Source organism: Hydra vulgaris, chromosome 09, assembly GCF_038396675.1.
Source record: "Hydra vulgaris chromosome 09, alternate assembly HydraT2T_AEP".
Taxonomy (NCBI): domain Eukaryota; kingdom Metazoa; phylum Cnidaria; class Hydrozoa; order Anthoathecata; family Hydridae; genus Hydra; species Hydra vulgaris.
Window position 1 is genome coordinate 41,820,683 of NC_088928.1, and position 14,648 is coordinate 41,835,330.

The 14,648-nt window shown below is 27.0% G+C and overlaps 1 protein-coding gene across 1 annotated transcript in view; it reads left to right on the forward strand.

Moving 5' to 3' along the window:
- The first annotated feature begins 505 nt into the window (after positions 1-505).
- Positions 506-14,648, forward strand: part of LOC100214829 (mitochondrial import inner membrane translocase subunit TIM50) — a 33,862-nt gene continuing 19,719 nt past the window's right edge. Inside the window, exons 1-2 of the mRNA XM_065805746.1 lie at positions 506-804; positions 12,978-12,997. Of these exons, the coding sequence (XP_065661818.1) occupies positions 537-804; positions 12,978-12,997 (288 nt within the window). The 5' untranslated portion in view covers positions 506-536. The remainder of the gene's footprint in view (positions 805-12,977; positions 12,998-14,648) is intronic.

Consider the following 14,648-nt stretch of genomic DNA (forward strand, 5'->3'; position numbering starts at 1 on the left):
GCGGATGGTCTGAAAAAAAAATTATAATCTGAAACTTAGTAAAGAAAAAATTTAACAAGACAGTCCTGCTACTACAAAAGACGCTGCTGTAGAGATAAAATAATAAATATACTGTCATATAAATTTCTTGTTATCTTTACGTATAAGAAAAAGGTTCGTATGTTATTTTTATTTTGTCCTTAAAGTAATATTTTTAAATAATTATTTTTCTACAGTTGGCTAAAAACTATTGAAGTATATTTAAGGAATAAGAATAGAAATGATCGGTGTAGAATAATAATTATGTATTGAAACGGTCGGTTTAGTGAAGACCCGTGTTTTACGGGTCCGGACAGCTAGATTATACGGAAAAAGTATAAATAAGGCCGGTGTTGACCCGTCTTTTTACTAGTCCGGCCAGCTAGTAAATATTATAAATATGCAATAAAAAAAAAACAGTAATTGGCATAGCTTATTTATTTTATATTTTGTTCACTTTAGCGCATCGTAGTCTATACACCTAAAAATCGGACGTAATAGTAGTATGTACATTAAAAATGGCGTCTATAACGTGTGTTAAGTACATCGCCCAATATAGTTGCAAATGTAACCAACTGGGAGTCAAAAAAATGCATATCTTAAGTAAATTTAAAAATTTTTCTAAATTGAGGCCGGTAGACAACAAGGTTTTGCTTTTCAAAAAACCACAATTAGCTAATTATTATGTCAAGAAAAAAGAAAAAAATCAAGGGCCTTCAGCAAAATTCTGGTTTACTCTTGGTGGTGTTGTTTGTGGATTATGTATTTCAGCTGTAGCTATTTTAGGTATAAATTTACCTTATTTAGAATTAATTTTACAGGTGATTGATATTGTTATTGTTTTTTTTCAATTAGTTTGTTTAATTCAAGAAAGTCAAGTTAGCTCAAAAAGCTCTTTTGCCTTTTTTAAAAAGCATATGAAATATTTGAAATTGGCTGGAATATTTTTATTCAAAAATCCTAAAGTGACTCGCAATATAATTTTTGTAAATTTAAAGAAGCTCAAAATATGCTTATAGTATGGTTAAACAAGTTTCTAAAATGTGTGGATTCTTTTAGGTACCGTCAACTGAGGTTATTTCTGACAATTTTCAAAGAATTTTATTTATATTATATTAAAGAAGCTTATCTATATTTGTATAATAAAATAAAGATTCATTATTCTTTGCCTCTGATGCAATATTCGATTTATTATAGTAGGTATGTAGATTGAAAATTTATCAAATACTAAATACTCATACATCATAAAAACAAGCTTTAATACAGTATTTTAATGGTGAAAAAATTATCAAAATCGAACAATTCTACAAAAAGTTATAAGGTTTTAAGTACCAAATTTTTAATATATGGAATTGTTAAGGAAACTATGGTCAAATTTTAGTTTTTATTCATCTAAATTGTTATAACTTTGTCAATTCTTATCTAAATTCATATAACTTGGTATCAAAAGATGGATATAGCATTGGGCTACAAATTTATAAAAGTTTCTACCCACCGGGCATATCTTAAGGGACAGAGGGGGTGCTGAACTACCACTCAAACGTAATTGTTCACCTAATAGAACAATTTACTTTAATAATACTGAGTAATTGCTCAGCTTTATATAATTAAAATTTTGAGCAAAATTGCTAAAAATTTTATAATCTAAAGCTGAGCAATAACTCTAAAAATACTGAGTAAAAGCAATTGTTTAATTTATATTTATATATATATGTATATATATATATATATATATATATATATATATATATATATATATATATATATATATATATATATATATATAATGTATATATATATTTTTTTCTTTATAATTCATTTCCCCAAGGCCGAGAAGGCCACTACAGATGAGGAGGCTACTTGTGGCTATAACCCTCTCTTAACTCTTTAACTCCAAAACACAAGCCATGACGAACAAGGCTGCTGCGCGGAACTCGGAACCTCTCACTTTTGAAGTGAGCGCTCTCCCACTACACCACTACCGGGATACATATATAAATGTATATATATCCGTATATGTATATATACTGCGCATATATATATATATATATATATATATATATATATATATATATAAGCATATTGATAATATATTTAAAAAAAAGAAGCCAGAAGATAATAATACAAATTCAGATTCTAGTGAGATTCAGCCGTCTACCCTGGAATCATAAGTTTAAAATCAAGAACACCAGGTCTTCCTTCAATCCTAGATGGGCGTTATTATGAAATGACCAAATTTGTTGATGAAAAAAAAGTGTTTGCTAGTTGTAAAAGCTATCCAAACAAATGCTTATCAGCACAAATTGACTCGATTTCAAACCTGTTAAAGCATCTAAAGGTAGTTACTTGTTTATCTACTATTATTGTAATTATTGTTACCACTATTAATATTGATGTTTTAGATCAAATGCTAAAATATTTAAAAAAACATAACAGACATACTTTACTTAATTATTTTAATACTATAATTGAATATCTTTTATGAGTGGGCTAATAAGAATAAGATATATAACAACAGAAATCATTAAAAAATTAAAGCAAAATATCTATTTGTTATTGATTTTAGTAAAATAGTTAAATTTATTAACTTTTTATTACTTTTGTGTAGTTTCTATTATAGTAATAATTTTTCCTTTTTATGTATACATAAAAGGGAAAAATTATTACATATAAGAAGCAATTTTTTATCTTTTAAATCAAATTTTCTTTAATTTGAGAATTAAAGAAAATTTGTTATATTCTCTTGAGTTGTTAAGATTAAGAATCAAAATTTGTTAAATTAGAAGATTAAAAATTTATTTGAAAATGATAGAGTTCCATCTCCCATTTTTACTGTTGATTGGATTTAGCTTTGGATTAATTATTGTAGTATTCTGGTATTATTAATTATATAACTTTAATATATTAATCTTTATATTTTTATTTATATACTTCTTAAAATTGTTTATTTTCGTTAATTTCAACTTTATTTAATGAAATTGGAATTAACAATTAATACTAAAAATAAACAATTTTAAAATTTATGAGAATAATTTTAAAACATAAAAACATATTTTATCAATATAAATAATAACAGCTGTAAAAAAGTTAAAAATTGATAGTTAAATTCTCACAAAATTACAAAATGGAGATAGAACACTATTATTCTAAAGTCTCGATCTGTAACTTTAATAACACAAGTAAAAAAAAATTATTTCATTTAATTTTTTAATCTTTTTTTCAGGCTGTTCATCCTAGCTCAATTAGCGGCTACAATGCATACAAGAAAGAAATGTCGATAAATATAAGAAAAAGGGATCCGAATGATACTGGTTTGTCCAAGAAAGGTGTCCTTGCAAAAATATTTTGTAGTAGATTTGGTGGTCAACTAACATCGAGTTCAACCACAAGTAAAAAAAAAATTAACAGTAAGGTCTGAAGTTCCTCCACAAGCAAAAGTAAATGATTTAATTATCAACTACATTATAAATGAATTTTGACCACTAATAACAGTTGAAAAACAATCGTTCAAAGATTTAGTCACTGTTTTTTCTCCCTCGTCCAAGTTGTTTCTCGTCTAACTCTTAGAAAAAAACTAGATAGTAAATTTGAAATTATATTAAAAAAATTAGAGATAACATTCAGAAGTCAGTTGAACCTGCTTGCCACAAGTGACATTCCAAAATTGATTAAAAATGGATAAGGTTTATATAAACAGCAGTACAGGGGAGCAATGGCTAATTGATAAAAACTGTGGTCACGTGTCAGCCGAAGCATACAAGCATCAGATGCTGTGGAGAATTCAACTAAAATTTCATTGAGGACACCAGGGGAGACTTGATGGAATTCAACTTATAATACCACATGTCCACTTTTGGAGCCAAGGTAAAAGAAAAGCTCCTCCAAATCATGGATACATTGAAATTGCGTTGTTTCAAACTAGTGGAGATGGAGGTATTGGAGGAATACAAGCAGTATATGAAACCTATTGCTGATGCTCTGGACAAACTGCAAGGGGAAAATAATTGTTTTCAGGGATTCCTGATACCAACGGTTCAGCAAGTTCGAAAGAAACTTGTAGTGCTTGTTCCAAAAGTTATCCACAATGGAAGTTTGAGGGATTGATTTCAAACATAGATCAGCATTTACCACATTTGTTTGTATACAACAGTTCATCCAGAATCTATGCAATTGCAGCTACATCTCATCCTCATTTAAAACTGCAATGGGTTCCAGAGGAAAAGAGAAACTGGGTTAAAAAAGCCTTCATAGAAGAGGCACAAAAAACAGTTTAGCTGAAAGTTCTGCAGATGCTGACGAAGATTTGACATCTGGAACTGATGATTTTTTGAATCACCAAAAACAAGCTGCATGCAAGCTAGTCAGTCAGCAGTCACTATCGAGCGTTTACAATATCTTGAAGATGATTTATACACATCTTGATTAGCATGTTTGGAACAATATCCAGTTTTTAAGAAACTCTTCAGAGATGTTAATGCAACTGTTCCATCGTCTGCTCCAGTTGAATGCCTATTTTCTAAAGGAGTCTTAATTGCTGTGCCACGTCACAATCGGTTATCAGATAAACATTTTGAATAAATTAGCTTTAGTTGCTTTAAAGCACTTTCAATAGTCTTTTTTTATTTTTCGCTTTCCAAAAGTTTTTTGTATTTTAAATACTTTTATATTGAGTATTTTGTATTTTATATTTTAAATACCTTTGCTTGAGTGTAATTTAATTACTTTTTTGATCCAGTATTTGTATTTGTATTTTAAATACTTTTTTGAAAGTATTTTTTACAACACTGCAAATCATCACCTTAACTGTCAAAAAATATATACTTTTTTCGTAAAAAAATTTTATTCATGAAATTTGTAATTTTTTCAAACAAAAAGTTACCAAAGTTTGATTCCAAATCACTAACAAATATGATAATTGTAATAATTGTAAGTTGCAGGAGGATTTAACCTAAATATATTAACTTAAAAAAGAAAAGAAAAATTTAAAATCAAAAACATTGTAATTACTTATGAAAAGTTACTAAAATTATATTCCAGATCATAAGCAAATATAAGATGTGTATTTTGGAAATGGAGGATGTGGTTAAATTGCTGAATGAAAAGCTTTCAAAATCAAACTTGAATTTGGCATTTGACCTTTTAAAGCCATAAATTGAATTTTCTTTAATGGAAGAGGGGCCTTTGCTATTGCTTTCTTTTATTAAGTTTTTCTCCCACCATACATTAGAGTTAGAATATTATTATTATTATACCATTAATAGCAGAGTTTTTGTCCAAATATTCTCTTTAACATTATGTCATCTAAATTATCAAGTTGCTTTGTAGACAATTTAAATAATTACTTAACTTTAAAAAAAGATAGTACCAGCACTCTTGTTCAAACTCTTTTTTTTCATTTATCCATTTTTTTGGATTTGCAAAAGTGCTTTTTTAAAATCTCCTTTTTTTTATCAGCCATTTGAAAAAACCACAAAACTACATTTTTTCTAGATAAATGATATTTACTATCAAGATAATCCAAAGTTCTATTATTTTATCTTGATTTACATAAAATATAACAAACTGTTGCATTAGATGATTTTTCTTTGACATCGATAAACATTCTCAGTAGTAGCTTGTCATCAATGGAGAATTAACTTATTAATTTTAAATCAAATTAAATACTCCCAAAAAAGTGTGCTATTCTGAGACACAGTGCAGCTGAGATATATATTAACAAGCTTGAGTTGTTTTTAAAATATTTTTTACTTACTATATACCTTCAACATGATCAAAAACAGCATCCTGAATTTTTTTTTATTTATGAACAAAAAAAAACATTAAATTTTTATGTAATCTAAAATCATTTTGTATGTTATACTGAAATTTACTAGCAGAAATAAAAAATACAACAAAATAAAAAATATTTATAAAATAAAGAAAAACAAAACATCTTGATATTTTGTGTGTGTGTGTGTGTGTGTGTGTGTGTGTGTGTGTGTGTGTGTGTGTGTAAATATATTAAAATGCACTGTTATTTTGATTTAGATTTATCATTTAGTAAATTTAATTTTATTTTTTAGCAAGTTTAAAGTTAAATATGAAATTATGTTTAAATCTAAATATCAAGTTATAGATTTTTTGAACAGCTTCATATTTAACTATAAACTTGTAATTAAAAAAAATTCAAAAAATATCTTAATAAAATATTATCCAATGAAAAAATAAAAGTTATAGAAATCCGCCCCATATCTTCGGTTGACGAAATCAGAAATACAAAAATTAGGTGCCAAAAGTGCTTTTTATGCTATCTGCTACATTTTACTATATTTTCTATGAAATTTGGTATATAGGAAATTTGGTACATAGGAAATTTGCATCAAAAACTATCTGGATAGGTTTGCAAACTATCTGAGCATATCTTCAACAATAATTCGATGTGAGAACAATAACCTAATTTTTAAGATCAATAAACTCAATACAAAATTTACCAACCACACATTAATGTCATATATAATTGAAGTTTAACTATTTATTTTTTCAAAAATAATCTAAGTTTATATGTTTCTAAAAAGAAACACCTTTTAAAAATGTTTATTTGATGCTACCTAAAAAAAAAAGTTCAAAAAGTGTTAAACAGAATTTTAGTACAAAGTTCGGTTCTGTCAAATGCAATTTCCGCATACCTAATTGAAGGTATGTGACATGAGATTTTTAAAGGTGAAAAAATTATTAAAATCCAACAAATCTACCAAAAGTTATGATGTTTTGCATATTGATTTTTCGATATAGGGATTTGTTGAAGAAACTGTGGTCAAAATTTAACATTTTCCTTCAGTAAAATTGTTATAACTTTGTCAATACTTATCTGAAAAACTATATCTTTGTATCAAAAGATAGTTATATGAAAGGACTATGTGTTTACCTTGATCACTAGTCAATGGGTGCTACCAGAAAGTTAGAGGGGCATTAAACCACTGCCTTTACCATCCGATAAATGCAAATTTCATCTATATAAAAGTGTATAAAAATGAAGTTAGTAGGTTTTTTATACAAAAAGTCATTATTGTTTCATTTTACATCCCAAGGAAACATTAGAAGTGTATCTTATAGTTAGGTTGGATATGGTGGTGATGGTTCAATACACCCTAGTATAAAAAAAATTGTATAAATATTTTTTTTATCAAAACTATTATCACAGTTATAACAAATTAATTTTATACTCTACTTGATTACAACATATACCAGTGGTGGATAGGTTGAAATATATGGAAGAGGCATATGGTCGTCCCCTTTGGCTTTGACCTAACCCCTTTAAAAAAAATTTTATATGCTTTCACTATGCGTTTAAGTTACTAAAACAAAATTTAAATGCAAATATAATACCTCATGATGCTTAGTATAGACATAATGGGAGCTGCTCCACCGTCATAACTATCCATAAGAGTATATTTCTTTAAACTAAAATCAAAATTTTATTTTCATATTCATATTTTTGTCTTTATATTAATTTTTTTATCAAAACTGTTAAAACAATTATAATAAATTAAATTTATATTCTACTTGATTACTAGTGATGTACCAATGAAAAAGGCCAGTTGTAGCTAATAATAAGGTTTATTGTATGTATATAAAGGTAATATATTAATATTAGGTATGTAATTTGCATATATAATTTGCATCCAGTTGTGGTTTGGCCTATTAGCTACTGTCAATGTCTTGGCCAATGGCAAATAATCAGCTCAACTATCGGCCAATAATTGGCAGAATAATTGCCATTGGTTGAGAAATCAACATTAGCTAATAGCCAAAACCTTTACTGGTGCATAAACACAACTTACATATGCAAATTACAAACCTAGTATTGATATATTATCTTTATATACATACATTAAACCCTATTATTAGCCACAATCAGCCTTTTTCATTGATATATCACTATTGATTACAACATCTACCAGTGGTGCATAGGTTGATAATAAGAGGAAGGGGCGTATGGTCATCCCACCTCTGCCTTTGACTTAAACCTAAATTTATATGCAATTATGATACCTTATCTGGCTTGGTATAATCAGAGTAGGAGCTGCTTCATCATCTTGACTATCCAAAAATACACATTTCTTTAAACTAAAATCAAAGAAAGTTGCAATTTTATAGTTATTTGTATTGTTATAAAATGTGAAAAAATTATTACTAAAAAATGCTAAAAATTACCGATTCATTTGTGTTGTGTTCATTTCCTTTTGGGACACGGCGTTTGCCCCCTCCCAACCAACTTTTAAAAAAATTTTCAAAATCAAAATTGTAATAAATTTTCGTTACCTAAATAATATTATACATTACAATATAATAAAATCATACAACACAACCTTATAAAGTAATATACAACTGCTATTGATGGAACTATTGAACTATGTTTTAAAATAAGGAAGTAATAAAAATCTCTTTAACAATTTTTATTACACAGAGAATGCATTTAGTTTTATTTTGGCTTTAAGTAAATGATTAAAAGTTAAAATTCTAATAGTGAAACTATATAATAACCAGTATTAATGATAGACACCATCTGAAGGTAAGCCAGAGCCGTCTATCAAAAATTTTATGCAAATTTCATCACTTGCAATACCTTTTTGCAAGTCACAACACCTGCAGTATCTATTTTGCAAGTTTCATCATTTGCAATACCTTTTTGAAAGTCGCAATATCTGCGGTATCTATTTTAAACATAAAAATTATGAAAATAATACACATTAAAACTATCAACAAATAGCACGCATTAACATTAAGAAAATATTAATTCTCTTGAAAAAACATCAGCAGCAAGCTAGAATTTTTTTACGCAATAATCAACAGCTTCAGAATCTGTTTCATTTTGTTGCCAGTAAGAAATAGTATAAATTCTGTCTTGCAATCTTTTCTTTACCGACAATTCTCTCAGACATAACATCATCTAGATCATCCAGGTTTGTAGTCAACTGTTTTTACAAATTCTTGTTTTTTATTTGCGCCAGATTGCTATTTTTTTAAACTATTAATGGTAAAGAAAACGCAACCAAACAAAAACGCAAGTGCCTAATAAGTTCTTATAATAGTATTGAAGAATATTTTTTGCCTTCGTCGCTTTGATGTGTATTTAAAACGCTATTAACTTAATATTTACGATTAACGGTTTTTATATTTCTTGATATTTTTTTAATAATTAATTTTTTTCGTAAATTAATTAATAATTATTAAATATATTTTTTTATAATTTCTTGTTTAATAATGCTTTTTTTTTATCGTCAAAAAATTAGTAGATTATAACACAAGAATTATTTGAAATTTTTCTTCAAAGCTATTAGTTGTAAGTTAAATAACAGGTTTTCCCCTTAACTGTTGTCAGCGGTCTTTCCTCTTTTTCGTTTTCGAAACTGAATGCTGCTAATTCGTCAGTCATATTTTCATCAGCACTGTCTATTTCATCGTTGTCATTGAGAACTTGATTTGGAATTAATGATGCTGTTATCGTATACACATTTTTACTAATCAATTTATAGCGTTTAAATCGTTTTATATAATATAAACATCGATTTGCTTAAGTGTGAAACTGAAAAGAATAATAATAATAAGAAACTGAAACTGAATAGAAAATCAAAAAACAATAATAAAAAAGGGTTAGTTAAAAACATATTTTTAACTGCGTCATTAAAAAAAGATTGCTGTGTGTTTTCTTATTTAAATCTAGCTAAAAACAATATTGTAAGTAAATAATCAAACAATAACAAACATCAATAATACAAAAGTAAATAGGAAATTTATTAATAAAATCAAAGTTATTAGATTAACATTAGTTCTCTTCAGGTAGCCATTCCGATGGAGTTTTGTCTTGTTTACATATTTGCGTTGATTAACATTATTGTATAGACCTTAAAAAGTCCTTTAAAAAAATGAAGGGTAGTTCAGCTTTGGTAGTTAAATAGATCCAAAGTTATTGAATTTTTTGTTCGGAAAAAATTGCTGACATTTTGACAAAAAAACATTGTACTTTTGCTGTAAAAGTTGGATGCACTCAATTAAAGAGTTTTTTGAAGGTTGTATTTACTTTTGAATAACTTTTGAACTTTTAATATATTTGGCTTGAAATTTTCCAGCTATACAAAAAATTCCAAATGCCATAGTTTTTTTATTTGTTGAGATTTTCAAAAATAATAAATTAGATTATTCTTGACAATTCCAAAAGATTGAAAAATTCTAATTTATACACCAGCATGTTTCATAATTTACAGACCAGTCAGTACAATATTACAAAATGACCACACAAATCGATGGGGCATATTGATTATACTTTAAACCTTTATTAAATTTGGGTTTAAATTTTGCACAGTATTCCAATAACTGAAAAAAATTTGTATAGTTATAAATATTTTTTTTTTTAAGTTTGTCAGGATTGTCCAGAATAATCAGTTTTACTAACTAAAGAGTTTTTACTTATAAATTAGTTTTGGAGAAAAAAAGTTATATTTTTATTGCAATAAAATTAAAATCGTTTTCTTGATGTCCAATTGTTTTTTTGTAACACCATGAAAATGCCACCTGAAGACCTAAAAAAGAGTCATCTGGGAATATTTGTTTACAAACTTATTGATATCATCATCTACCTCTATGCCTTTCATGTCCAATCTGCTATCAAAATTTGATGATCTTATTGAGTGTAGGGCTTTTACTTTTACTTAACCAACTATCTGAATGATAGCCTGTATCCACCTATTTTTAATGTTTAATGGCAACAATGCTTTCAGAGTGACAGTTTATCAAGTGTCAACTAGTTAGGTTATTCAAGCTCTATTCAACTTATGCTTGTCACCATCTCAGATTTTGATAATTTTTGGTATAAAGGCCTAATTTAATGGGAAAAACTTCACTTCAAGTTATAGTGTCTAACTCCTTATAGATTCAGAGATATCTTTACTTTGTCGAAACATTTTTTTTTTTAAATGCTTGTTAAACCAAGAAATTGGAACCAGTCTTAGTAGTCGTATTTTCTGATTTTGATTAAAACTTAAAATTTTTTCTTTAATTTTTCTTATAAGTATATCCATGTCATTTGCTTTATGAATAATTTCTTAGAATAATTTATTGAAAGAGTCTTCTTGACTCAACTGAACAGAATTTATATTTAAAGTCCTTTCATTTCTTATAGGCAATATATATAATAATAGGCAATCCTTCATATATTAAAAATTATAAACTGTGTGTAAAGTCTTTAAAATGAGATACTGGAATTCTATAAATAATTAAAGAAAACACGCACACAAAAAAAGTTATATATATGCATAAATTTTGTTAATATTAAATAACAGTTTTTGTAATTTTTTGGGGTTGTTTTTAAAAACTTTATAAAACTTTCAATGCAAATAAAACAGATTTAAAAAAATAAATTCTTGCAGGTTTTTTTGCATTATGGAGTTTGTTACATATAAGATCAAGGTATCAGACATTTTGTGGTGTATAAACTTTTATTTAAATTAAGATCCTAGAAGATAAAGGGTAGATGACTAATCGAGTACATTGTTGCGATAACAATTAGCTGAAAAAATAGAATTTTATCTGAGTTTAAAGTTCACCAGTCACTGAGAGCTTCATGTTGTAGCAGAGGTCAGATCGTTTTTGAGCTCAAATGTCCCCTCTAAGCAATCAGTTTTGGCTTCTTATCAAGACAAGAATAAAAGGAAGTATCATCAGCAAACAATACCATTTTTGGTGTGAGAATTTCTGAGAGATCATTAATATAAATTAAAAAGTATAGGTCTAAAGATAGAACCTTGAGGAGCCCCTGTTACAGAAAAGCATCTTCAAAATTTTTGGGCATCTGTCTTTTTAAGATGTTATTTAAGCCAATTTTTTATCTTTTGATTGGCATTTTCTTTTTTTGTCTTTTGATAAGCTTTTTCTTTTTTGTTTTTTGCATTTTGTATTTTCTAAAAATGTTTTAGTTGCTCTGCTCTTAGCTGAGACAACCATTTGAAATGTGTAATGATAAATCTTTAATGGGAAAATGATAGTAAACAGCTGAGCTGTTTGCGGTCATTTTCCCATTTAAGAACACGGTTTTTTAAGAGCTGAAAAATGATTGTGTTCTCTGCAAATTATGTCTCAGCTAAATGTTTAGGAATAGAAAAATCAAACTGAAGTACTAAGTGTGAAACTTACAGTATTTAAATGTGCATTAAAAAACTTTGCATTCATGATCCATGATCCAAACCAATGAGGAAAATGTATAAGTACGTAAAAATAGCACATGTCAAGATATCCTACACAGAATCCAGAAGACTATTGATGAAGATCCAAGAAAGTCAATGTGCTCCTTAGCAAAAGGCCTGCATATGATGCAACCATTCACACGATTATTGCTTTTCTTGTTAGTGTGGTCCAAAAGTTTTTCCATTATCTATTGGTGTAAAAAAAATTAAAAAACAAGATTTTTTTTTATTAAATTAAAAAGATTGCCTGCCTAACCAAAATCTTGAGTCGATGTATGTATACTCCTCGCATATTTTACCTATTTAAGTCAGTCGATGTATATACACATAACATAACATTAAAAAAAAGATTCAAGTCAATTAAGTTTGCGTTTTTATGGTAGTTTAAAAATTGTTTACTCCCAATTATTATAATTGTTTCGGCTTCAAGACACAACATAAGTGAAATAAGATAAGTGAAAGTCAAAAGTAATTAAAGTGGCATAATAATATAATAATTATATAATTTTTTAATACTGAATTTAATGCTGCTGCTCTTACTCAGTGTTTGACACGGCAGTCACAAAATATATGTATATGTATATGATAATTATCATAAATAATATTTAAACTCTAAATAATGTTTTTGTTTTTTTTTAGGTATATTAATATAACTATATTAATAATTAGTATAATAGTATTAATAAATATTATGTAATTTTGTTGGCCTAAATATTATATCTCGATATATTTTTTATTTAGGAAAAGCAGAAGATGGACAAGTAAGTTGATAGTAACTTTGTAATAATTATTTAAATGAACTTTTTTTTTAAAATTGTGAAAATAAAATTGAAGTCATTACACTACAACATTAGTTGTAGTGTAATGAATTTCTCTATCATAGAAATTTTGTACACTACAACATTAGTTGTAGTGTAATGAATTTCTCTATTATAGAAATTTTGATAATATTTTTACTACAATCATTTTGATTTAAAATCTACAAACAGCAAATTTACAACAGTTTAATAAAAGACATGCAAGAAGATGATTTTTACTTTTTGTTTGTTTGTTTGGTATTAAAAGGTTTTATTTTTAAAGTGTTTAAGCTATTATGGATGTGTGTAAAATGCAACAAACTGCCAAATGTTTTGTGAATAATGATTTAATTGATTATTAATAATGAAGTGTTGTTTTAAGAATTAATCTCTTATTAAATAAACTTTGTATTTTAATAACTTCAATTAAAAAGCAGGTTTTCACATTTAACTTATGTTACATGCACAACAACTTTATCAAATATCATCCTATTTAAACTGTTTACTTAGTTTTTAGCAATTATATATAAAAGCAGAGAATTATATATAAAAGTCTGAAGAATAAAACAAGCTGAAAAGTTTTGAGTCTGACAAAAAAAATGACAATTTTAGGACTGAAGTTACTGTTTAACCTTTCGCAAAAAAACAAGTAAAAATATATTTTAACTTTTAAGTCGGATTTCTGCTAACTAGTATTGTGAATCATATTAACACTTTTAACACACTGTTGTAAATTACTCGTTACAAAAAGATAAAAAAAGTTTGAAAATTGAGTTCAATGGTTACAAATGCAAAGTATTGACAATCAAAAAAGCATTTAACTCAATAACTTATGATCATACACTTAACATACAAAAACAAAATAAAACAGTTGGTGAATCCTCAGGTCAATGGTCAAGAAATGAAAGTAAGGACAGGAGTTCTATTGATTTACCAGAAGATAAAAATTTTGAATGTAATAACTGGTAATTGTAATGCTAAAAAATTTGCATTACACCTGAAGCACCTTCAATGGGAGTACACCACTTTGATCTATGTTTTTTAGCAAAATTTATTAGAAAGATTCAATGTTTATATTAATTGTTTATTACATAATAATACTCTTTATTACATTATCAACTTGTGCATTGTGTTGACATGTCAAATAACTCTTATAATTTGTTGCATAGGTTGTAATCTAAATTTGAATATGATAATCAAATGAGTCAAATTAATGGGGATGGGTGGAATAGTAAATGTATTGGAAAAATATTATAAAATTTATAGTCATTATATTAAATATTAGGTAAATTAGACTAAAAGTCTTTCATTTCAGTTTTACCTAATAGGCTACTTATAAGTTTTATATGAAAACATTAAAAACTAAATTTCAGTTTATATGTGTATGTTTAGTGGTGTGTTTGGGCATAAAGACACTCCATACATCAGACATAAAACCAGACACATCATGTAAGGAGAAGTGTTCAATTACAATTTTTTTCTAAGTTCTGGGAAAAAATGTGCATGTTAAAAAGTTAGTGGACGGGGGAGGGGGATGGGGCAGGAAAGAGCTAGGGTATTTAAAAAATGAGTTTAATTCAGGCTTAATTAAAGACTTATTTCTAGTACTGATTAT